Below are 25,232 nucleotides of genomic sequence, written 5' to 3'. Positions count from 1 at the left end.
AAGTAAGTAATAGGTTTTATGGGACTTTTTATTTTACTCAACTTTCGAATGATCTATCTTACTGTCAGACATTGTTTTTGTGAAGTATGTGTCATAATTCTTTATGATGTTCTCGTTCCAGGCTAAACTGATGGCACTTGTGCATAACATGGGAGGGCATATACGTAGAGAGATGGTTTCTCGTGTGACTCATCTAATAGCCCATTGTTGTGGTGGTGAAAAGTATCAGTACGCACTCACATTTCGTGTTGCTATCATGAATGAAAGTTGGGTTCATTTCGCGTGGAGTAATAGGCATACTCCGTTTTTTTCTGCAACTGCTCCTGAAATAGTAAGTACTCAAAAATTATTTTTTTTATCCGACGTTTTAATAAAAAAAGAAACCCAAGTGTAATAAGCCAGCCTTTGGATTTACATTTAAATGGTCATTAGAATCAACCTCTCTTTCTCTCTTTCTTTTTTCTCATAGGGAAATTCTTGTTTTGGTAATGTTAAATTATGATTAGCATTTGCTCAACTTGGGCAATAGTTCATTCACAACTCAAAAAACTTGGAAATTGCCCCTGTTACTAATATGAAATCATTGACAGTTACAAGAAAAAAAGATTGTTTATCGACTGATATAGCGCTGATGAAGAGAAATTCCTTTTTCTCATGAGTGTTGACTTATCTTTATGTTTCAGGTGAATGAACACAAATTGCAAGTTTTCTCTGGTGCTAGGATTTGTTTTGTTGGATTTCCTGAGGAAGAGAAAAATCATATGATCGAAATTTTGGAACAAAACGGTGGTGAACCTACTGATTTGAATGATTCTAACTGCACTCACATTGTAAGTATTTTTCCAACTTTATGCTTTGGGTAATTTTACTTCCACTCACACTATACCCTAAATTAGAAATTCTGCACAATTCAGTTGCACTGAATTCTCTCGTTTAAAACTGCTCTTTAATATGTCACTTTCATATCCACAACTTTCTGAAGCAATTCAGGAAAATACAAAAAGAAATATCCCATTTTTCACGAGAATGTGCATGGTAATTGTCTGAAAAACATGCAATTATCAATTAAATCAATGGATGTTTTTCCACTTCCTTTCCAAGGTCAGTGAAAGTTATGTTAACGCAATAGCTGATCAATTTTAACCAAAAATCATGTCCTGTAAGCAAATCAGAATTTTTTTAATTTTTTTCAAATTTAAGCATGCAATTTTACATCAGCTCATAAGAAGAATAATTTCTCTCAAAATTACATACTTTCATTTTTCCTATGTACATATACTCACTCTAACTTTTCATTCACATTAACACTTAATATCATTCATTACTTTATGCAACATTTAGAACTATTTCTACTTGCAACTTATCAATCTCAGAAGCATATTTTCGATACCCTATCTTTAGCGATTTGAGATCTTCTGAGAATTTTAACAATTTAATTTAGTTTTTTCATATTGTACATATAGCTTTAACTTGGGTTCTAGTGACTAATATGTGTCTCTTTGAGCTTAAAATCCACTAAGAAACACTTCGGTAGTTAAAAATCATCAGCAGATGTCTCATAATAGTAGCACAATTAACTTGTCAGTCAGTCGGTGCGTTGAATTTAAGTTTGTTTTCTTCTTAAATGTGTCAGCTAGTTGCGGGCATAGAGGAATGCAAAAAATAAAATATCTCAAGATACTTTGTTGTGGTTACTGGGTCTTGTTTGGAAAAAGCAAAAGCTATCTGAAAATCTTGTCATCCCCCCCCCCCCCATTTTAAGTCTAATCAGAAATTTTTGGTGACTTTCTTCAGATTGTCTTCATTTTTAAGGGGTTTTCTCCAAATCCTAACTTTTCTCCTATAACCAAGTCAGAAAAATGTTTGGCTGTCCTTTTCTTGCAAAAGTTTTGAAAGTAAAAACTTTTCTGCAACTAACGCAAGTAGCATTTGTGTGGTATCATACATCTAACTTTTTTATACCTCCTTCCCACTCATGAAGTTTGCTTAATTTACTAGTAGTAAAGTTACAATTGGATTACATTTTGCAATAAGGAACCACTATCTCCAGCTCATCCACAAAAGCACCTTCCTGCATAGGGGAACCAATGGCTCATATGCTCTTCCTAACATGAGCCAGAAATAGTGGTTCCTTATTCCAAAATGTGATCCAATTTATTGTGTATGATCAAGTCACAAAAAATTATTTTAAGATCAAAATTTGCGATTCTCTGCTCATTGAATGAACCATCACAGCACAGATCCAGATCTGTATCTCTTGTACTTCTGTCTCCAGTCCTGCACCATTCCATCCGTAGATTCCTTCATCACCTTTGTTTTTCATCAAGTTTAAACAATTCAGATCAAATTATTCGTTTTACCGTAGGTGTTCAATTTTGAGAGTCTGAAATGTGGAAAACAAACTTGAATTCTTTCATTATCGTATTGGCTGACGGGAGAATCTGTACATTACATTGCACTAGATTAACATTTAGAAATAAAAAAAGTGATTGGGCGTTGACAGTAAGTTAGTCTCAGAATCTTGAGTACACAGTAGAGTCGTAAAAGATATTTTAGAACAGCTGTTATGTCTTGATCTAGGAACTCTAGAGATGCTAGTTTCGGACTACTTTTATTTTATACAAAATCGAAGTACATACAACCAAGCAGAGAGGAAATGATAGGGAATTTTATTCTCAGTCTTTGAACCTTCATATCGTGTCAAAACTTTTGCATGGCTCATATGCTCTATCGGCAGAACTCAAAATTTGCATTCGCATATGTTGCACAGAATAAATTTCCATACCCATCATCTTTAAGAAATCAGGGATTTTTTTTCAAAATTTTGAAGAGTCAAGTATTTTTAAAATTTCAAGCAACCTGTCATCCTTCACAATGGTAATCATTTAGGAGTTATCTGAAGTAATTGATTGACATATTCTGTGTTGCACAGAAATCGTAAGTAGGTTTTATAATTTGTGACTCAAAAACGGGGACAGCTCCCTCAAATTTATTACGACTCAGCCTACAGTGCACTCTTCGTTTCTGAGACAACTTCTAGTCGTAACAATGAAGATTTTCCATCATTGGAAAACTTTTGCCCGATTTTTTTGGATACCAGTCTACCCTGCTTTGCAATATCTTGATAATATTTTCTTGATGTGTCTAGTATTCCTGCAAAAGGTATTTGAAAGTTTATTATTAGAAGTGTCTTGAAAGAAGTTTTTATGAGAGGAAAATAAAGTCTTTGGGAAATCATCAAGTCTAGAAACTGCAAATTTTGTTTCGATAGACTTATGTTCATGAGCAACATCTGACTTTTTGTGTGATAATTTTGTAAACTTTTCCTAGGGAAAACCCAAAATTCATCCATATCTTTGTTTAAAAGTTTACGGATCATTATCATGAGTTTTATTTGCACAACAGCCGTGAACTAACACCGTCCCACAATCTTTGTTTTTTGAGAATATAAAGCATTATCAAAGGCTACTTAAACTCATAAAGAAAAAAAATTTTTGCGGAAAAAGATTTTGTGTGAGATGTATTATTCCTATCGGAATAGTAGACACATGAAGAAGAGCTTATGGATATTTTGTTGCTTGCATCTCTTAGCACTCTATAATTTTTCTTTTTATGCATTCGTCCAGGTCTTTGATTCTGAGGAAACATTTGAACTATTGAGAACAAAGGTGGTGGTCCCGTACTCTCCCAGTTCTATCCACCGTTACCCCACTCGATCCTCCCAGCTTACTTTTCCAAACGCACCCAAGCAAAACTCATCTCTGACTCCAGCCAGCCCTAAAATTCATTTCAGTCCTTCAAGGAAAAAAGCATCTACCCCTGCTAGTTATAGCATTCTGACCGCTCCGGCTAGTAATATCTCATCAATACTAAATGACAGTCATTCATTCTCGACGCCCCTATCCATTGACTACAGTACCTCCAGTCATGTCCCTCAAACTTCAAACGCTACAGAACAGAGTGATTTGTCCTATGACACCGTAGATGACGCTAATTCAAGCCTCAAACGCCCAAGGAAAAATAGCTTGGTCACAACTGGCAGTTGCAAACGATTCAAGCCCTCTGACAACAAAAATATCTACTCTCTGAGCTCCAATTGCATTTTTGATAGAAATTATTCACCTGTCGAGGACATGAAAATAGAAGGTACTCCACCGAAATCTATGGTTTCCACTGAAACGAGAAAGCTCAAAATATCAAACCGATCTTTCAAAAACACAAGTTTTCTCCATTGTAAGCGAGGCCTCAACTTTGACTCTCCCGCAACCCGAAAAAAGACCGATTTCTTTGTTCCTGAACTGTCCTCTATCATCGATTCTCCTCCTGAGACCTCTACACCGCCCCCTCCTAAGTTTAAAACTCCTCTTCCTCCAGTCACCTCCCCTGTATTGTCTCCACCATCGGCTTCAAGCTCAGTATCTGCTCAACGCTCTTTGGTATATGTCCATTTTTTTCTCTCTCTTTTCTTATTGTAAATATTGTAATATAACCTGCATTACTTGCTCTTTATGGGGAACTTTCTCTCATTATTTTAAGCACATGGGAAGCTGCCTGGAAGCACATTGCAAGGGAGCGTAGTGCTAAGGAGCAAATATTTTAGGAAAGATTATAGCAAATTTGGCCAGGAAATACAAAGGACGACGGACCGGTCTTATGGGAAAAGTGGGCCCGGTTAAATCGGCTGGCGATTTGATATGTTGTAAGTCTTAACCTACTGATCAAAAGTGTCAATGGGCATTTCTCCCTATCTCGAAGTTTTACCCCCCATTTTGGGGGTCAAAGTTGCCAATTCGGCGTATAATTGGCAGTTTTGACACCCGGGTTTATTGGTCGCCTATGAGATTCTTTGATGGTTTCTTGAGTCTTTTGTATCCTCTGAATAGGCTAGAGACCATCCGAACTCAAAAACTGACAATTTTGCCTTATGGGTAAGGGGGGGGGGGGGGTGTTCACGCCACCGATTTCAGAGTCGGCGAGCCGTATTAAACCGATTCTTTCGCCATGTTTTGGAGAATTTTTTATGCAATTGATTGCGACTGCATCTTGAAAGGTCGACTAAGATGCAGCTCAGAATATACCCCCGGGCGGGAAGGGGGGGGGGGTGCGACCGAACTCGAGCAGCGTAACTGGCTTGCGCGGGTCGGATCAAACCTATCCTTCTATTATGTTTTGGAGAACTTTTTTGCAAGTGACTCAGGCTGCTTCTTGGAAGGTCTACTAAGATGCAGCTCAAAATATACCTGAAAAGCCGACCGAACTCGGGCAGCGAAACTAGCTCTCGCGAGTTGCATCAAACCGATGATTTTGTCATGTTTTGGAGTTTTTTTTCCATCCCAATGAAACAGACTGCATTTCGAAGTGTCGACTGAGATGGAGCACGGAATATGCTATGAGAAAGGAGGCTTCTCAATCCGCACCCTCCCTCGCAATAGGATCTCTCAGCATAGGTCAGTGTGGCACTGACACTAGTAGAGTGACACTTTTGAATGTGGCTAGGACGATTAAAACTTCATACCGTTTAACGCATCATTCAATTTTCAGCATATCCTGATGCATTTCAGAATTTCGACGAGGGGAGGGGTTATTTGCTTTTGAAATGAAAAAAAAATTAAAAAGAAGAAATACATGACCTTGTTTTTTTTCTTAGATTTTCTGATAACGTAAAAAAATCTCCGCGAGCTCGCCTCACTTTCTGCACTGAGAGCTTCCAGGATTTGATCCATTACTTATGGAGCTCCAGTAGAAAGAATGAAAAACCCAGAACTCGTCAAATACCTTCAGAACTGGTTGCATTGCATATATTGCCTTTTTGGGAATGCTTTGCTTTCTTCCTTGCCTTTCTTGACATTCTACAAAACTGTTTAATGCTCGATAATAATGTGCGATTTCATTTAAAAAATGACCTAGATGATATATTTCTGAAATCAACCAACGTTATAAACGTCTCAGCCGTAGGAATCATCTGCACCATTAGCTTTTGCTTATAGAAATATTGGGCTCAGTCGGAAATGCGTGTCAGCTAAAACGACCCTCGGAATTATGTATGAGTGATGGTGGTGGTAAAAAATGCCACTATACTAGTGTCAGTGCCACACTGACCTATGCTGAGAGATCCTATTGCGAGGGAGGGTGCGGATTGAGAAGCCTCCTTTCTCATAGCATATTCCGTGCTCCATCTCAGTCGACACTTCGAAATGCAGTCTGTTTCATTGGGATGGAAAAAAAACTCCAAAACATGACAAAATCATCGGTTTGATGCAACTCGCGAGAGCTAGTTTCGCTGCCCGAGTTCGGTCGGCTTTTCAGGTATATTTTGAGCTGCATCTTAGTAGACCTTCCAAGAAGCAGCCTGAGTCACTTGCAAAAAAGTTCTCCAAAACATAATAGAAGGATAGGTTTGATCCGACCCGCGCAAGCCAGTTACGCTGCTCGAGTTCGGTCGCACCCCCCCCCCCCCTTCCCGCCCGGGGGTATATTCTGAGCTGCATCTTAGTCGACCTTTCAAGATGCAGTCGCAATCATTTGCATAAAAAATTCTCCAAAACATGGCGAAAGAATCGGTTTAATACGGCTCGCCGACTCTGAAATCGGTGGCGTGAACACCCCCCCCCCCCTTACCCATAAGGCAAAATTGTCAGTTTTTGAGTTCGGATGGTCTCTAGCCTATTCAGAGGATACAAAAGACTCAAGAAACCATCAAAGAATCTCATAGGCGACCAATAAACCCGGGTGTCAAAACTGCCAATTATACGCCGAATTGGCAACTTTGACCCCCAAAATGGGGGGTAAAACTTCGAGATAGGGAGAAATGCCCATTGACACTTTTGATCAGTAGGTTAAGACCTACAACATATCAAAACGCCAGCCGATTTAACCGGGCCCACTTTTCCCATAAGACCGGTCCGTCGTCCTTTACTTTCTTGACAAAAACTCTAGTACCTCAAAGAATAAATTAAAGGAGGATGTCTTGATTTTCTTTTCTTTTTTTGCCGTACAGTATGACTCCTCTAAACTCCAACCAGAGTAAACCTTTGAATTGTCATAAATTCCATGGAAATACACTGTGCTGTCATAGTGATAGTGAATAGAAACACTGCATGAAGATTCAAGAAAGTCCTGAATATTTTCTTTCCAAACTCCTAGGTTTTGTAGAGAAAGAAACAAATAAAATTCCCGACATTACTTAGAGAGTAAAAGTCATAGGTGTACTAGAGAATTTCAATTGTATGGGAAGAAATTTGGAAAGGGCTGTAAGATGACACAGGCATTTTTTCTTATCATGGCAGTTTAGAACAGCGGCTCTCAACTTTTTCAGCTTGTGGACCCCTTAGGTCCTACCCGAAAAGTTCTGGGGCCCTCTTGAAATGAATTACCATTTTTTCCTCCTGAGACATTTAATGTTGTCATTGAAAATAAATTGTATGTAATTAAATAATAGATTATCGTCAACTGGCTTACTTTTGGAAACTTGAATTGTACATTCTAGATTACTTTTAAAAATAAACCCAGAAGCGATAAGCAGAAGTTTCGAGTGAGTTACTGAGAAGATGCATGTTTCTTTCCATGTTGTCATGCTCGCCTGCTGCATTGCAAATTCTTCTTTTTTTCTGCCATTTTTCATTATATTCTACCATCACTTCGAGGCCTTCTACATGCCCTCCGCTCCCCCCTCCTAGGGGTCTGCAGCCCACAGGTTGAGAATCGCTGGTTTTAAATCTGTAATTCTCAGTTTAACAAGCTTCCATGTCAAAACTGTACTCAGTGCTCAGTTTTCTTAAAGATTTCACTGTTTTTTTTTTCCTTTTCACTTTGTAAATACTCATAAAAGCATCAATTTTTTGCACTTAGAAAAAATGTTGCCTCTTCATAAAACTGCAGCACAACTTATGTCCTGATTTTCACCAAAAGAATAAAACAATTCATTTACATGCATCTCAAGTAGCCAGCTTATTCAAGACAGTATCATGGCTGACTTAATCTACTCTCGCTCCTAATTAAAAGAACCCCGTCCGGAAGCCAAAGAGATTCGGTGCTTGCTATATCTCAATATTATTTGATAAAATGTTCTCTGTCACTCTCTAAGCACAGTCAACTTTTAAAATTGAATTTTTTACGAGCAACCGCGAGATTAGTAAAGCTGAAAAGTGAATATATTGGCAATTTTAACGTGATTTATTCTAGCGAAAAGAGACTACTGCTGTGTCGCATGTACGGTGCTTTTTCTTCTGAAGCAGTCAGGCTCCTCCCTTCCATCGGTACAAAAGTTCCTCTTTCCTTCCTCATCAAAATTTCTTTTAGCTGATTTTGATAAAAATGCTGACAAATTCACTTTTCAGCTTTGGTTTTCTGAAAATGGGCGTATAAAAAGTTTGATTTTAAAAGTTCATCATGCTTACAAAGTAGCCAAGGACATCAAATCAAATGATAACGATATTTAGTCAGCCCACAATGCCTTGGTTTTCTATGCAGAATACTTTACAAGACTGCTCTGTTTTCTCTAGCCCAAGAATTCAATTAATTCCTCTCAATTTTATATTTTGTGCAATTTTCTAATCTGCAATATTATCCTTAAGAAGTACCGATGATATTTAAGCTTATCAACGCCATAATCAGTTTCAAAATAAGAGTTTTTCTTTCCTTCTAATATAAGAAATATGCAATATTCATGCAGAGTTGACTTTGTCCATCACACGTTCTTCCAGTCTCATTCCGGAAATTTTTGAGGATGATGCTTAAAAATGATGTACCAAATTGAATTTATCTTGAACCATTTCTAATTTTATTTTGATTTCCTCTTTATGCACTCATGAATTATTCCATTGATAGTGCGCTTTAAAAGGCTCAATAATTGCACGACTGTCCCACCAGAAGTTTCTCTCTTCCTCTACCAGCATTATTCAACTATGGAATGAGACCAAAACTAACAGAAAGAGGCTAAAAAATAATTAGAAATGGACTTTGATTTTTTCAAAGAAACACAAGGACCAAATAATCTAGAACAAAGATTCATAATTTTCCTATATTTTTTAGGTTGTTGATGAATCAAGAATGGATTGTTTACCTCCTGCAGCTTCATTCCGTGTACACATTGTCAAAGCTGAATGGTTTTGGGCGTCCGTTCAAAACGAGGGGTGCGTGGATGAAAAGGAATACCTTTTGGAGGATGTAAGTAATTTTTTGTCACACATTTCATACTTTCATTGTTTAGTTTCTCCATTGAGGAAGAATTTCAAGTAAAAAAGTATTTAAAGAAGCAGAAGGATTTTTTTTTCAACGAAGGGTTGAATCGGCAAAAATCAGAATAACTCTCGAATTCGTTCTTACTGACAAAAAGTCGCCTAGGTCTAAATTGTCTGTGGTCTCATTACCATCCAAAAAACTGCTAATATATCAGGATTTCTAATTTCTCGGAATTCACAAAAAATCTTACAAATCAAAAGAGTATTAAAAACCAATCAACTAAATTTAATTATATTCAATTGCTTTTAAAAAGACTATATTTTGCGATAAGGAACTACAACTTCTGGCTCAATTTAGAAACAACGCATGTGCCATTTGTTTCCCTGTAAAAATATCATAAGTGTCTCTATGGAAGAGCCAGAAATCAATGTTCCTAATTGCAAAATAAAGTCTGAATAATAAATAAGTATACCAGAAAGAACAGGCATCTTAGTTTTTCATCAGATGTTTGAAATTTTTAGTCTCGATAAATTTTATGACTAAGTGTCCTATTTTTTGGCACAGCATTTAGAAAACCTCACATCTCCATGTGCAACACCAAACATGAGTGGATTGAACACAGGCTCAAGCAGCAAAAGAGGAGCTCGTAAAAGGAAGAGGCTTAGAGATTGTCTGGTGCAGACCAAAGATGCGTTATCGCCCACGCAATATAAACGGCGTTCCTCGATAAGCGGACGGCTATCTTGTGGCTCTCTTCTTGATTACACAGCTAGTCCAGATTCTCATCTTCATGATGGTAGGTTCTATACCTTTAAGCTTTTTCTTTTGAATTGTTTTTGAAGTACAGCCCTCAGGACCAAGCATTTTTAAGGAGCGGTATTACGCATAGGTTGTCTCAACAGTACATAGACTGGTACTTCAGTTTCAAAACTAGAAATGCTAGAAACTAAGTTTTGGCCCCCTTTTAAAAATGAATCCGAAGCAATAAATTGAAAACAACTCTCAGGATTCAAACACCGAATAACTTATGGATTATCTTATCCTAATGTCAAGTTAGTTCGTTAAAATTCTCACCCCAATTGGATTTCTTGATCTCTCATTAATATTCTACTGAAAAAGATAAAGCAAAGCTTGACAATTTACCCTGATCAATATTACAAGAGAAAATTATTTCCACATATTTTTGCCTGTATTCATGAAATTGGGCTTGATGTTTGCAAGAGATTAGCCAATTGAATATACTGTCTTCGGAGAAAATTGCATGAGAATCATGATAGACGCATCAAAGAAGTCTGAAATCCACTCCTCATTGCGTAGTTAGAATAGTTTGTGACACGCTTTTTCAAATTTCCCTGTCTGTAGGCAGTGTTTTTTAGCAGCTTGCAATCAAGTTTATCTAGAAAGAGACACTAGAAATGAACAATCTCTCAAACTGTCATGAACCTTCCTCAGGTATGGTTTTAATTGATTCAAAGCCGTTGTTTTGCAAATCAAAAAAATAAGGAGGAATCTAACGCTTGAAAACGATTAAAATCATTCATCAGAAAAAGTTTGCAAGATTGCTTGTCTTTGGTTTAGGTTTTCTCAGGTTCCTTTCTTTGCAAACCTGGCCTTTCGTGGCTAGTGACTAAGGAAAACTACCTGCAGAAACGGAAAATTTGAAAAGGTGTGTCACAAAGTACGTAGATTTTGTGCTAAGATTTTAGAAATTTTATGTGCCCTCCATTATTTTTGCGTGATTCTATCTAAAGAAAGTCTCCTCCATTGGCTGTGTCACTTGCATGGAAGAGACCTATTAGCAATGCTGTGAATCAAATTCTATAAATGTGTATTTGATTATTTCTGTATTAGATTGTGAAAAATAAATCTGTGGTCTTTTGTACCTAAGAGCCAATTTCCTCCTAATTGATACAATTATCTGAAGTTTGTTTTTTGTCTTTCAATTTTTTATTGATATTTTATGAGCAACTGTTCAAATTCCTAATTTTCTCTTTTTTTAGAAGTAGAAAGCAGTGAAACACCAAGGAAGAACCTAAGTGCCCGACATCAAGTATTCTTAGAATTAGTACAAACTGAATCAAACTATGTTAACATATTGAACACAATAATGACAGTATGTATCCTTCTTACTTGTCTACTCAAATTTTAGAATATGAAATGGGTCTATTATTCATGCAGGGACAATACCCCTTTAATTTTATGAACTTCCCTATCAAAGGCAGAAAAAGACCAGGGATAGTCTTAAATGCAAGGTTGCCACAGGCAGGAAATACCAGGTAATGTTAGGATAGGTTAAAAAGTCAGGGAAAACCTGGAAATGTCAAGTAAAAACTGTTAAGTCGCCCTTATTTGCTTTCCAGAATGGGCTTAAAGTTTCAAACAACAAATTTTATCAGATTACTATTTCAAATTCTGTCTTTTGAACCATCTGGCATATCCTCAATTTTCAGGGAATTTAATTTTCTAAATTCTGTGGCAACCCTGTAGTCAATGAAAAAGGAGGCGATTAAGTACGTAGAACTTCCCTTAAGCTCTCAGGAAATAATTGAATGTTAAAGTATGGAATGCTCCACCTTTGAATTTAACCAAAAGTATGAAAAAAAATCAAAGATGCATTTGGAACCATTGAATAATGCATCTGGGAGGTATTCTAGTAGAGAAGATACAGGGGGTTGGTCTCAGTATCTAATGCATGAATTTCTGGAGAAAAAGGACATTCTTCTATTTGATTCAGCTATTTTAATTTTTTTTATCTTAGTAATAAAATTTATGTGCTTCTTTTGTTTCCAGTTGTTCAAGAGTCCTCTAGAAACGCTAGCTGATTCAGAAAATGAATTATTGAATCAAACTGAATTGAAAATAATATTTGGTCATCTACCTCCAATTCATCATACCCATACCGTGATGTTAGAAGAACTTAGACAGCTTGCAAGCTGTTGGAAGGAAGAGAGCAGTGTTGGCAATGTATTCTTAAAATATGTAAGTTTCTTTATCCACCTGGTTTCTGATAAAATCCAACCGGAAACAATTTTGTAACCGAGATGCCTCCGATTGGGAGAAAACAAATTCTAGCATGTAATTTTGAGAGAAATTATAGTGCACACAGATAAGATGAAATAAATTCATAAAGTTAAAACTAGCTCTTAGTGAAAAAATGGATTCCTGATTCAACAATGGAATTTAAAAAAAAAAGTGACAATGTACATTTTACAATAGTGGAAAGCTAATTCAATCATGGGCGTTAAATTAGCATTTTTTAATTGTAAAATCTACATTGAAACATGTCTGGGATTTTTTTTTTAACTACAAAATTGTTAAATCATTTCATTTTTTCTGTGTAGCAATGGCCATGAGATGGGGTGAAACATAAATTATACTATCAATCTAACATCAGGGACTTTTCATGAAAAAAAATTACTTCTATTTTGGGAAGAGCTTGATGAGCTGAGATCAAAGTATATTTCACAATTTTTTCCTGTTATGGGGGATGGAGAAAAAAGTAAGAAAATTTATAGCCTTGTAAAATCATTAGATGACATTTCTAGTTGAAAGACTTGTATTTTAGTAAATTAAATCATTGTGTTGTAACCTCTCCAATAATTGTTCAATTTAAAAACCAAGGATACTAGACCTCATTGAAAATTTGTGTAAATTTATTTTTTTATATTCACATGCTATTTAGCCAGTCGTTTGAGATTGACAAGCGTATCCTCAAGTATAAACACCAGTATAATACCCATACATCTCAATCTCTTACTTAGGAAGCGATCTCAATGCTAGTCTCCTTAGGGTACCGCTTATTTTGTTCATGACAGGAAAACAAGTGGCCTTAGGTGGCAATTGGTTCTATCCATAAAAATTATTAAAAATAATATGTTATCTAAGATTTGAACCAATTTGATTTATTTTCAGGGTTTCTACAGGTCATGTAATATTGCCATATTTTCATTTCGGTCACATAACTTTGTGAAAGTCTTACGAAATCGCCATATTCTTTTATTTTATTTTTCCTCTTTCTCTACTTTCAGGTTCAGAATTCTCCTTTTTTTTTCTAATCAAAGTAGGGAAAAGTCGCAATTTTATCGCTTTAAAAATCATCAAATCTAATCTTGCTGATAAAAATTGACTGTTATGTATATTAGTTTATAATTTTTACTTGTAATCATTACCTCCAATCAGCATTGCTGTAATGGTAGAGTGTTTTTCCCCGTCAGCTATTTTTTAGTGGGGACTGAAAGCTTTTTTGTTAACCTTGCAGTCATACTTTTTTCCAAAAAATTGTCAGTTAAAGGCTTATAAATGTGCCATATTTTTGCTCTCAGGTTTCTGTAGACACTCTGATTTTTAACTAACCCTCAAAGTGATCAAACTTCTGGAAAAAATTACATCGGTTTAAATTGAAAAACTGGTGGCTGAGTGGAAATGTAGCAAAAATAAGCGAATCTATAACTCATCTCTTTTTCCCCCTTCATTTTCTTTGTTACAAAAAAAAAAATTTGGCAGAAAAATGAAGGAAGTTTACGTATCATATTTTTCTTCACGCGTTATGAGTATTGGAGTTTATAACGTTATTTTTTTCAGTCCTCAGAATTAATGAAGGCGTATCCTCCTTTCATCAACTACTTTGAGAACATGAGAGAAATGCTGTTGAAATGTGATCAAACGAAACCAAGGTTCCATGCATTTCTGAAAGTGTGTCAAACAAAGCCTGAATGCGGTCGTCAAACTTTAGTGGAACTATTAATCCGTCCCGTCCAACGATTACCCAGTATTAGTTTACTTTTGACAGGTGAGATTTATTTGTCTAGTATTTGCTTACAAGCACATTCATCCTCACATGTAAAATCTGAAGGATCAAAAACAAAAAGCACAGTATACAATTCAGAAAGAAAATTCAGTTCTGAACTCCTGATGAAGCTATGATTAGAGAAAAAAAAATTATCAAACAATGGGCCTGTTGCATGCAAGAGATACAGCCGTACGAATAGACTTTTTAGCGGTTAAATGACACGAAAATTACGATGGTCACATTAAAAAAGTCTGAAATACACTCCTTACTGCGCAATTTGTGTTGTTAGGAACGCGCTTTTTCAAATTTCCCGCGTCTGGGGGCAGTTTTCTAACGGAAACAATTAACGGCAACTCCGGTCAACTAAAACTGACAACATAACCTAAAAATCGGAGCTTGTGACATCGTGAAATGAAATGTAGAAGGATTGCGTTGGATATTTAAAAGTTGATCGATTTGGTTACCGCATAAAGCGTATATGGACCACTATAGGAGATCACGTTGGGTTTGTAAACAAGCTAAAGGAAAAAATAACAACAACAACAACGACTCGGCATCTTCCGGAAATCACCGAGCCCGCTGTTTGCTCGTTTCCGGTGATTAGAAAACTGCCCCCAGACGCGGGAAATTTGAAAAAGCGCGTTCCTAACAACGCAAATTGCGCAGTAAGGAGTGTATTTTAGACTTTTTTAATGTGACCATCGTAATTTTCGTGTCATTTAACCTCTAAAAAGTCTATTCGCGCGGCTGTATCTCTAGCATGCAACAGGCCCATTATCACTTCCTAAAGCAGGAATGGAAAGAGTAAGTATTTTAAGTTTACAACTGTAAGAAAACCTGTATCACAGATACTTGCAAAACTAGCGCATAAAAGAGGTTTCATCTAGACAAATTTAATTTGTCTCTTTCAAGCATCATAATTCCCATTGTTACTGTAAATTTTTACTTTTCAAAAATGTTCCAAAAAATTTACCTTGTCGAAGTAACCATTATTCATTCTTGCAAATGCAAAATATCCATCTCCTGCAATAGGGTGTCAACCCTAGAGCTGTCATCACAAATTGGCTCACATATCATATCATGAATGTTCAAAATTGTTCCACCTTTAACAATCCCTAATCGTTTTTTACATGTATGTGTTCTTTATTTCAGATATTTTAAAGCATACCTCAAAATCTAATCCAGATCATTGTGCCTTAGAGGCTGCCTTAGCTAGTATTAGAGAAGTAATGACACACATCAATGAAGACAAAAGGCGCACTGAGTCTCAGCTTGCTGTTTTTGATATTTTCAACGATATCGAAAATTGCCCGGTAAGATGCTGTCGAATTTTTTATTTTGTTTACCTTTTAGAAACAAAATCATTTTCTCTCAAACAACCTGTTTTTGCTGAATTTCTGGTCTAAGCAAGGTCACTGTCTTAATCACAGTGACAACTTCTCGAAAAGTGATTGAAACCCCGGAAGAGTCTGGAGAATTTTCCCAACCCTGAAAAGTCAGGGAAGTTCACTGTAGAACCTAGAAATTCGCTCCTCCAGCAGAAAAAATTAATTGTCTTCTACCTTATACTTACGCTTTTGCAAAGAAAATTAGAACTTCTGTTCTCAGGTTCCTGAATATTGAATTTTTCAAATTGCAAGTTTACTTTGCGCAAAAATTTGCTAGCTAAGGCATTTTTGGTAAGAAGTAATGCCAAAAAATACATTGATTAGTCATGGAAGTCAGGAAGTCTTACGCTCAAAAATCCTGAAAAGTTGTGAAAAAGGCAGGGAATTTTGAAATCCAAGTAAACTTGTCACTCAGCTCAAGTGTGCTTTCCATTCATGTAGATGAAAACTTGTTCCACAGCAAATACACAATTCCTAAATGGTCTCAAGTCCTGGACACTTAGCCACTTTTTCACTGCGTAGGATGAAATTAAGGGAAGCTATAAATAAACTGTGTTAAATACTTCTATCCTGCTTTTAAAACTTGTGTTATTAAATCAAGTGATCATGTTTTGTGTCTGTTAACAGCCCCATCTAGTTTCTTCTCACCGAAGCTTTATCTCCCGGTGTGATGTTGTAGAACTGAGCGACTCGTTGAGTGGCCGAGGAGATTCTTTAGCATTTTTCCTTTTCTCAGACATAGTTGAAGTGAGTGTTTTTTTCCTTAACTTTTTTATTAATCTATCAGATTGTTAATTTTAATAAAAATTTACAAATTATCGCCTTCGTCCAACTGCTTTGCTCTTCCAGTGACAATATTTAAAGTTAGCATTTACAGAGTTCTTTAGTTGTATAAATATAGTATATAATTGTATAATATAGGTTGATTTTAAAAAGTTTGCGACATTTAAGTTTGAAGTATTTCAAAGTACTCAAAAACATATTTCAACCTGACCAAAAGCAGTGGCCTGAAAAGTTTCCTATGTAAATAAAATCTAATTCAAAGGGAAGGAGATGTCGGAAAGACATAATGGGAGGGCAGCAATGCATTTATAAGAGCCTCCTCAAATGCAGCTTCTCTTTGGGTAATGACGGAGGTCCTTGATATTGAGCTTAAACAAAAGCCAATGATAAGATTAGGCCAAAGAAAAAATTTTACAATGAGTACCAGAACCATTTTGAAGATACAGCAGAGCAAAGTTGCCATTTTTAACCATATTACTGTAATTTTAGGAAATTTTGAGCCCCAGTATCTCCAAAATGTTGCATGTACTAATTGTATGCCTAAGAAAGGACTCAAAAGGACTCATTGTCTCGGCAATTTTGATCAATTTGGAGCGCTTTTCCACAGTGCTTAAAGAACTTAAAATATGTACATCAAGATATCTGGCTGCCCTTATTGAAGGAACTGTGCAATTAAAGATTTTGCAATATGCAATGACCTATTTTGCTGAGAATGAAACTAATTCATCAAGATTTGTATTCTTTTCTCAGGTTTGTAAAAAACGATCTAAAGCTTTTAATACGCTGAAGAGTCCCAAAGAAGCTGGTGTCAAAATGAACAGTGGGAAAATGTTCAAACATGTAAAGCTAATGCATCTATCAACTCTAAAACGCGTTATTGACATCAATGAAACTGATGGTAAGTCTCTCTACCTTCGCCACTGAAACGTTTTCCGGTCGAATTGTATTGTAATCGGTTTTCTGTTTCATGGAAAAATGGATGATCTAACATGAAAAAAAGTCTTTCTTTTTTCTTTCTTTTTTTGTGGACATCGGAAGAAGTATCCAGCCACAGGTGCATCTCTATTAGGGTGTTCCATTTTGAGGCGACCATCTCAAAACCTTGCTCCCTGGGCTTTTGCCCATTCCTTTTGGTCCCAAAAAAAAATTCTGAAGTTTCAGCATCATAGCTGGAATCTGTCCTTTCCCCCAAAGCTATTAAAATTTCGGAAGTAATTACATTGGTTGGTAAGGAATAACACTTGAAGGCTGCTCTAAGACCTCAGCAGCCAGAGAACAGAAACACTGAAACGGTTAAAACAGTAAGAGACAAGCGCTAGAACAATACCTGAAATCAGCAAGCTCCTAAAGAGGGTAGCCCTATGTTCTATTGTCTTCACAGCAAAACTTCAATGCAATTAATATCGATTTAACAAATTCTTCAAAGTAGCATCTTCTCAATGTAAACTTAATTTTATCTAAAAAGTTTTGATTCAATAAATGAGGCAAATGTGGAAAACACTTCTAATGTGAATGTACTAATGCGGTTTTCTTTTTTGTTTTCAGATTGCCGTAAAGTATTTGCTCTTATGTGTAGAAATAACCAAGAACTGAAAGAGAAACTCTATTCTTTTGCAATTACGGATGATTCTGTAGACAAAATGATGTTTCTGCGTACTCTGTGTAGACAAATGGCCAACACTGTATGCAGAGCAGATGCTGTAAGTAATCTTCTATCATGGTCGTTTCTAACCATCAAAAAAACTCACCATTTTGAACTCCTTAACCCTTTCCGGTCCAATGTCGGATATATTCGCCGTGAAAAATAACGCATTTAGGTCCGATACCGGATATAGCCACAAAAAATTTGAACTTCTGCGCAGGCCTGATGTCGGGTATATTCGACTGCTCCAGCAAGTGGTGGACTCTTTGGAAATCACTGTCTTTGTTGACAACATCGCTGCTACCTTAACCTCGCTTCTGGTGGGCGTGGAAAACTGCTGCAGACCAGAAAGGGTTAATTTATGTATGCAATTCTTTTCTTTAGTTGCTGCAGAAAATAAGAAATAATATGCAAACCTGTGGTCTGAGCTGTTAGTTATTATCGTATCAAGAGGAATTGACAAAAAACTCATGTCTTGTTCAGTTGATCAACACAAAATTTCACAAACAAAGTTTTATACATCGTTAAAATAAAATTAAAGTTTTTTTGCCATCATATGGTGCAACAAAATATTTGCAGATCGTATATCCTGCAAGGTGTATTTTTTAAAAATGTATGTCAAGAAATATGCTGAGCCCTCAAATTTCTTTCAAGCAAATGTTTACTCTATCTGTAGCCTGATTGTTGAAATTTTGTGTTTGTCGAGTGGACATAGATGACATAGGTTGAATGGCGAAGCGTGATTGGTCGGCTATGTCTTATCGTTGCTTTGTCGGTTGGAATGGACGATAAACTAAAGGCATTTCTTGAGTATCCGACAGTATGTCGTCCATTCCACCCGACAAAGCAACGATTAGACATAGCCGATGATAGGGTGGAATGGACGACATACTGTCGGATACTCAAGAGGTGCCTTTAGTTTATCGTCCATTCCAACCAACAAAGCAACGATAAGACATACGCTTTGAATCATACTTCGCCATTTAACCTATATCATCCATTTCCACCCGACAAACACAAAATTTCAACAATCAGACTGCAGAATGGTTTTTGAAGTTGAATGAGGGGTCATTCCACGCCTAGGTAGTCCGGGGGTTATTTTTTTTTCCCCCTCCAAATGACCCAACGATATTTATTTTTGGACTCCTTAATACTCCTAGTTTTTGGAAATATATGTGGTTTACCTCCGTTTTGTTTTTTTTCTCGCAATATTTACGTGTTTTGTAACCCCGTTGCTTCACTTCATCCTACTGTAAAAAGAGTGACAGTTTGGCAGCAATGTTTTCTGGTGTTACCGCCAAAACCAAGTTTCAGGTTATGCTTGCAGTTGTCAAGAAACTGATTCAATGTGCTTCTGCAAAGTTTCAATTTTTAAAAGTAATTACTATATATTATATGTAACTTTTAAAATTTAGTGTACCGACTGTCACACCCGTTACGCAAAACATGGGTTTTTTAATGTAACTATTTTAATTCATGTCATTTTGAGATGCCAATTTTTTCCGTACGTCTTCAAGTCAAGTACAGCTTTGGAATATTTTTTCCAAATTTTTATTTCAACAATTGATGGGCAAAAATGCGTAACGGGTGTGACACGTTACGGGTGTGACACGTTACGGGTGTGACCAATGAGAAGAGGCTTCTATTATGCAGATGTTGCCTCACTTCTCACCATTTTCTCTATGGTTATCACAAAAAATACACTCATATGCATAATTAGAGGTTATGTATACATCTAATAAGAGAGAGATAGCCAACTTTTTTGCCATATTTCAGTATTTAAAGTGAATACACCTTATCTCAAAAGGACTTCAAATAAAACTCGTTGAACTCTCTCCGATTTGATTGAAATATTTTCACTTTATTATAGGCCCAGACATACCGTGCCAGGGTTTTTTATTTGGTTAATTTGAGCCATGCGAGGTCCAGGACCGCGGGGACGAAAGACAAATCCTGGGTTACCCGAAGAAAAGCCCTGGGACGGTAAGTCTGGGCCACCCTGTAGAAAAATGTAGTTTTGGCATGTTCTACATTAAAATGTGTCATATTGCTGATTGATTTACTGCTTAGGATTGCCTACAATAAGAGTATGAGAAGAAAAGTAAGTTTTTTAACTTTTATACTCTCTCAGAAATGATGAACCTCAGAGAGACAATTTGTCACACCCGTTACGTCACACCCGTGACGCAAACGGCAGGTCTGGGCCACCTAGTAGAAAAATGTAGTTTTGGCATGTTCTACATTAAAATGCGTCAAACTGTTGATTGATTTACTGCTTAGGATTGCCTACAAGAAGAGTATGAGAAGAAAAGTAAGTTGTTTAACTTTTAAACTCTCTCAGAAATGATGGGCCTCAGAGAGACAATCTGTCACACCCGTTACGCAAACTTTCCCATTTTTCAGGGAAAGAAAAACAGATAATCGAAAACGGATCATCGGCAGTTGAAGCAAAAACCCTTGGCTTCATCATATAATTTAATCAGATTTTTACATTCATAAAATTCGCTGAGTTTCCACTTTACACTCACTGAGGAAAAACTCAGTTCCAAAATCGGTCACACCCGTTACGCATGCCTTTTAATTTTTTCCGAGGAATGGAACAAAGTAAAAACAATTTCTGATAAACTGAAATGATCTATAAAAAAGTTCTTTCTGCTACTGCAGATAATATTTTAATTAAACCCCAAGAAAGAATTCAAATTATTGTTTAAAGTTAAATTGTTGTCACACCCGTTACAATGGAATGACCCTGAGAAGAACTTCTACTTTTTTTTATTTTTATAGAGTACACAATAACTCAAAAATATTAAGCTTTATGGGATATGCAAATATTTTGAAATCAAAGAATGAACCATTTTGGGTTCGGCCCTGGTTCAGTCAGAAGATATTCAAGTTCTTTCGGGATCAAGTTCATAAGTTTTCTTTCCTCTTCCATTCCAATCAGGACTTTCCTGGAAGATCCTCATGCAGTATTTAGTTTCACCTGTATATCCATGCAGCCTGACGTATTTTTTATTCATTTATTAATGACCTGTTCTTTTACTTGCCACAGGAAAACTTTTTAGCCTCTCTCGACCCGGAACAACTGGACATCGAGACAAGTGATGTTTCCACTGGCACTCTCAGCAAAGCATTCAAGTGAGTTCTCAGTTGTTTTTTTGCTGATCTGATTCACTTTCCCCCTCACCTTCAAGTTTTGTCTGGAGCTCAGTCATCTTAACATCCAGTAAATGAACCGCCTTAAACAGAAAGGAACCAAGCCACATCAGCTATTGCCAAATTTAATTGGGTAATTTAATTTTTTACATGAAAACGGTTGTGCGGATTTTCGTGCAAATTTCAGTGAAAATTCTCTATGGTGCGAAGCAAATTCCTTAAAATTTTCAAAGAAATCCGAACAAACGATTTCTCGTAAAAAAATTAATTGTCAAGTTAAACTTGGCAATAGCTGATGTGGCTTGGTTCCTTTCTGTTAAACTCGGTCCAAATGATCATCAGGAAAAATGGCATACGTCCAAAATGGCTTTTTTTCAATTGAGTTAAAAACTAAGTAGCTCTTACAGAAAAAGTTTAAAGCAATAGTTGCTGTACCACAAAATTCATTTAGATGCTCAATCCAATCAGGAAGAAGGCCAAAGGCCTGAAAAGAACTTTAGAAATATCACAAATCTTGTGTCTAAAAAGGAATGACAAAGAACGGTTAGATATGCACCTGTATTAGTCTTTTTCTCTGTGCTGCCCAACTTTAAAAACTTGTTTGCCATAGTTTCAAATCCATCTCATGAAAATTAGTCAGCACAGAAAATCTCGATTAAGAATGGCATAAGACAAATTAACAGACAACTTGAGATCAATAATAATGGAGTCGCATTAATAACAGCAGACACACCAACAAACAATTATGCATATCATATTTACTCGAGACATTTCATGAGTCACCATCACAGTTCGGTAGCAAAGTAATCCTTACGGGAATAAAATTCCCTCTCAGCTACATAATCTGCATTTTACTTTCTTCAGAAAGGTGCCTTGTTCCTTTATGTCATTTGATATGTTTTTCAAAATTTGTATCCCTATTTGTCAGTGGGATTACAATTCAAATCAGCTTCTTATACAGCTGAATATTATTCTTCTTTCTAGCGTCGTAGTCATTCATTTGGCTACATGCCAATCGGTAAGACCTCAATTTGTCAGATAGCAATTTATCAGATTACGATTTATCAGATCACGATATAATGGATTTTGCGATTTAACAGATTCTACGATTTAATGGATTGATCTTCCAGTTCCTTCAATGGCCTGAAGTTAATTCTAATCAACGGATTGATTTGTTAGTTCCATGAAATCCAATAAATTGAGGTCTTACTGTGTATTTATATGCATTCTGCATAATGAGTTTTACTACCTTTTATAAATATTTGATTGCAAAATTTAACTCAGAACATTGTTACAATTTTCATTTCGTTTGTTTTTATTTTGTCCAGATTTGCCTCGAGAACAAGGATAAAAGTAGGAAGAGCTTTTAGTTTCAACAAAACACCAAGTAGGTTGAAACGAGCTATGTCAACAATGATGAGTCCATTTGTTGATTCGTCTCAGCTGTCTTAAATACCCTCAGGAGCAATATGCACCCGACCGTCGATCCTTCACAACTGTCCTATTTTTTGTTGTATAATTGTAATGAGTTTTGTATATTTTTATTTTGTATAATTCATTTTTTCTTTTTTGGCCTTAGATTTTGTTTTTTGAAATCTAGGTATGTATTTTATTGTATTCATCTTTTCTTCCTATTTGATTCTGTAGTATTTGATTTGTACAAAAACATTATTAATCTATTTTTAACCATTATTTTAAGTTCAAACAATCAAATGAATTTGTACTGCATCTGTTTTCAATAACTTTTTGTATTGCCCCAAGTGCCAAATCAAATCATAGCTATCTAAATTGACCAATGCTAAGTTGCATGTTTTCCCCCATCTTTATGATTATTTTTTATCACAAAAAAATAATTTTTGAAAGAAATCAATAATTGTAGTGGTCATCATATTTTAAGGAGTAAAGTTACTCCTTACCAATTATCCCGGTATTTGTGATCATTATTTTTCCGTACTGATTTTTTTCTACTTCCAAGACTCTAAAATTGCTTTGAGGAAAAAAAAAAAAAAAAAAAAAAAAATTAAAAATGGTAAATTTGTTAGAATTATTAAAGAATTATTCAAGAAGTTAATAAAGAAAATATTTTGTAATCATCTAAGGTGTTGTTCTGTCACTTCCTTCTCACTGATTTCCTATAAAGTCACATTGTGATCTAAATGAGCCTTGAGGTAAATTTTATTATTTAATCTTCTCTTCGTTAAACAAGTAAAAACTGAAAGCGATAATAGACAGATTCTTAATTTTGGAAAAATATATCTCAGAATTTATTTTCAGGATAAAGACAGGTCAAGTTTTTAGATTAGAAGCAACTGGTCGAGGTGGATTAAGTTAGTATAATATTTTTCAATGTGGATGAATGAAGTAAAAAATCTAGGCAGTTCCTTTCATGTTAGCCATGTTAGCTATGGATCGTATTCGATAATGGTTCAATGTATCGTTTGGTTCAAAACAATAGAACCTTACCTCAAACGAAAATATTAAGATTTAAGTTGGAGAAGCTGAAAATGAGAAAATTCCTAACAATTTCACCTTACATTGCCGTTTGGTATCAAAAGAATAAAAAATCCATCACCAAAAACCTGTTTCCTCAGATTTCTCAATTGACTTTTGAGGCTATGTTTGAATAAAGCACCAATCAATACCGATATAATCTCACCTGTTTAATGTATGGAATACAATCTATTGACAATAACATTACCCAACCTTTGACAAATGATCAATGAATCAGTACTTGAGCATGTAAGAAAAGGCCCAAACATTATCTATCGATGGTGAAACTTCTAAACTAAATGTATCTCAATTTGCAAAGTTGCAGACTTCCTGGCAAACTTTATTCTTCAAATTAGGAGCTTGGAAAACAGGTGGGATAAGCGTAGTTTTTAAAAAATTGAGATATTAATTATTTGAACTAAAACTTGTCTTGAGGTATATCCTGCGAAAAATTTATAACTAAAATCCAATTTTTAAGTATCAACAGCGAGTTCGAAATTTCTTTCCGCCTTAAGGCTCCATGTAATTTTGAAACTTCTTGAAATAGCAAAAACTGCACTTATTCCACTCGTCCTCCAAACCCCTGAAATGACAAACTGCTCAGCGCCAACTATTGGAACTTTTCGTGATTTTTCTCTGTGCGTGAAGAATATTCTATGAAAATTTCAAGCAATAATGTTGAGTTGGTCCCCTTTAGAAAATAAAATAGGGGCACAGATTTTAAAACATCGCAAACAAGATCCATGGTTTGGTTTCACCATCGATGTCTTCTCATGATCAGTCTTTTCATATTCAATGAAATTAAACGCTAGGAATAATGCAACTGCCAATACATAATAAAATTAAACATTAACATATAATGAAGAAAGTCTTCCTACTATAGTTGTTGAACTTACTACCCCACGGTGATAAGTTGCTATATTTTTAATTTTCAAGCAAAATTTCAGAGAAGAGAATCATTGAGTTCCGTGTGGATTTAGGTAGGTGGGTAGGTATGTATGTATTGAAGATTCTAATTCGAACATATTGCTTGCCACGTGAACGATTAATTGAAAAAAGCGCCGTTTATGTTTCAATACTAGTTTGAAGGGGAGAGCAATGGAAAAGGGGGAAAAAGACGTATGTAACCCCATAATTTCGCGCGAACTGATTTTGAATTCCATTAATTGCTGGCAGCGCTCTCTGGTGGAAGACATTGTGAAAGCTCCTCTCTGCACGCTGGCTGCGGCTAAAGTAGATAACCTCAAATTCGTCACCTTATTAATTATTTATGCCGTAGCACGGCCTCTCACTGATTATTTCCTCCTCTTTTTTTTATTGTATTAATTATCAGTACTCAGTATTTTTAACGGTAAGTTATTTTCATTTTGAACTAGTGCGATCTGTTGGTTTATCATTTCATGTTCATCATTTTATTCAGGAACAATGACAGAGTAAGCTTACTATTTTCTTTTTGTCTCTTTTGTTTCTTTCTATATTTTTTCCTCTCCCTCTCACTAAACTTTCCCGATCTTAATTTTCTCCCCTGAGATTATCTTTCTACAATAGCATCGTTTCAGAATGCTTGTCAGTAATATGCTTTTGTTTACACATGTTGTTTGTACTTGGTACTGAAAAGTTTACCATACCATGCACGATTTGAATGAGCTCCCCCCAAACTACTTTACTCCGTAAGATCATATCCAGCATTTAACGTGAATTATATTTCCAAGGAAGAATTCATAGTTTTAAACCCTTGCAGTCAACCTGCATCAAATATTTTTAACTAATTACACATTTTTGTTTGTCATCAATCGTGCAAGTC

At 35.8% G+C, this 25,232-nt stretch overlaps 2 protein-coding genes across 4 annotated transcripts in view; both read left to right on the top strand.

Moving 5' to 3' along the window:
• Nucleotides 1-24,780, top strand: part of LOC109032124 (protein ECT2) — a 28,947-nt gene extending 4,167 nt beyond the window's left edge. Inside the window, exons 5-18 of one of the 2 annotated variants that reach the window (XM_019044090.2) lie at nucleotides 122-331; nucleotides 684-830; nucleotides 3,627-4,436; nucleotides 9,031-9,165; nucleotides 9,745-9,976; nucleotides 11,181-11,293; nucleotides 11,971-12,159; nucleotides 13,762-13,969; nucleotides 15,122-15,282; nucleotides 15,985-16,104; nucleotides 16,891-17,038; nucleotides 17,686-17,840; nucleotides 20,835-20,920; nucleotides 22,267-24,780. In XM_019044090.2, coding sequence (XP_018899635.2) covers nucleotides 122-331; nucleotides 684-830; nucleotides 3,627-4,436; nucleotides 9,031-9,165; nucleotides 9,745-9,976; nucleotides 11,181-11,293; nucleotides 11,971-12,159; nucleotides 13,762-13,969; nucleotides 15,122-15,282; nucleotides 15,985-16,104; nucleotides 16,891-17,038; nucleotides 17,686-17,840; nucleotides 20,835-20,920; nucleotides 22,267-22,390 — 2,838 coding nt within the window. In that variant the 3' untranslated portion in view covers nucleotides 22,391-24,780. The remainder of the gene's footprint in view (nucleotides 1-121; nucleotides 332-683; nucleotides 831-3,626; nucleotides 4,437-9,030; nucleotides 9,166-9,744; nucleotides 9,977-11,180; nucleotides 11,294-11,970; nucleotides 12,160-13,761; nucleotides 13,970-15,121; nucleotides 15,283-15,984; nucleotides 16,105-16,890; nucleotides 17,039-17,685; nucleotides 17,841-20,834; nucleotides 20,921-22,266) is intronic. The other variant, XM_019044091.2, reaches the window with a different exon arrangement.
• The window catches only part of LOC109032120 (NADH-cytochrome b5 reductase 3), a 27,787-nt gene continuing 27,194 nt past the window's right edge, over nucleotides 24,640-25,232 (top strand). The window contains exon 1 of one of the 2 annotated variants that reach the window (XM_019044087.2): nucleotides 24,640-24,779. Coding sequence is in view for 1 of the 2 variants with exons in the window: in XM_019044086.2 (XP_018899631.1) it covers nucleotides 24,854-24,861 (8 nt within the window). In the remaining variant the exon portion in view is untranslated. Of the gene's footprint in view, nucleotides 24,862-25,232 lie in introns of both variants that reach the window. The other variant, XM_019044086.2, reaches the window with a different exon arrangement.

This window comes from Bemisia tabaci, chromosome 7 (genome assembly GCF_918797505.1).
Source record: "Bemisia tabaci chromosome 7, PGI_BMITA_v3".
NCBI lineage: Eukaryota > Metazoa > Arthropoda > Insecta > Hemiptera > Aleyrodidae > Bemisia > Bemisia tabaci.
Note: the sequence above shows the minus strand (reverse complement) of the source record. Positions and strands in the feature narration are given on the sequence as shown.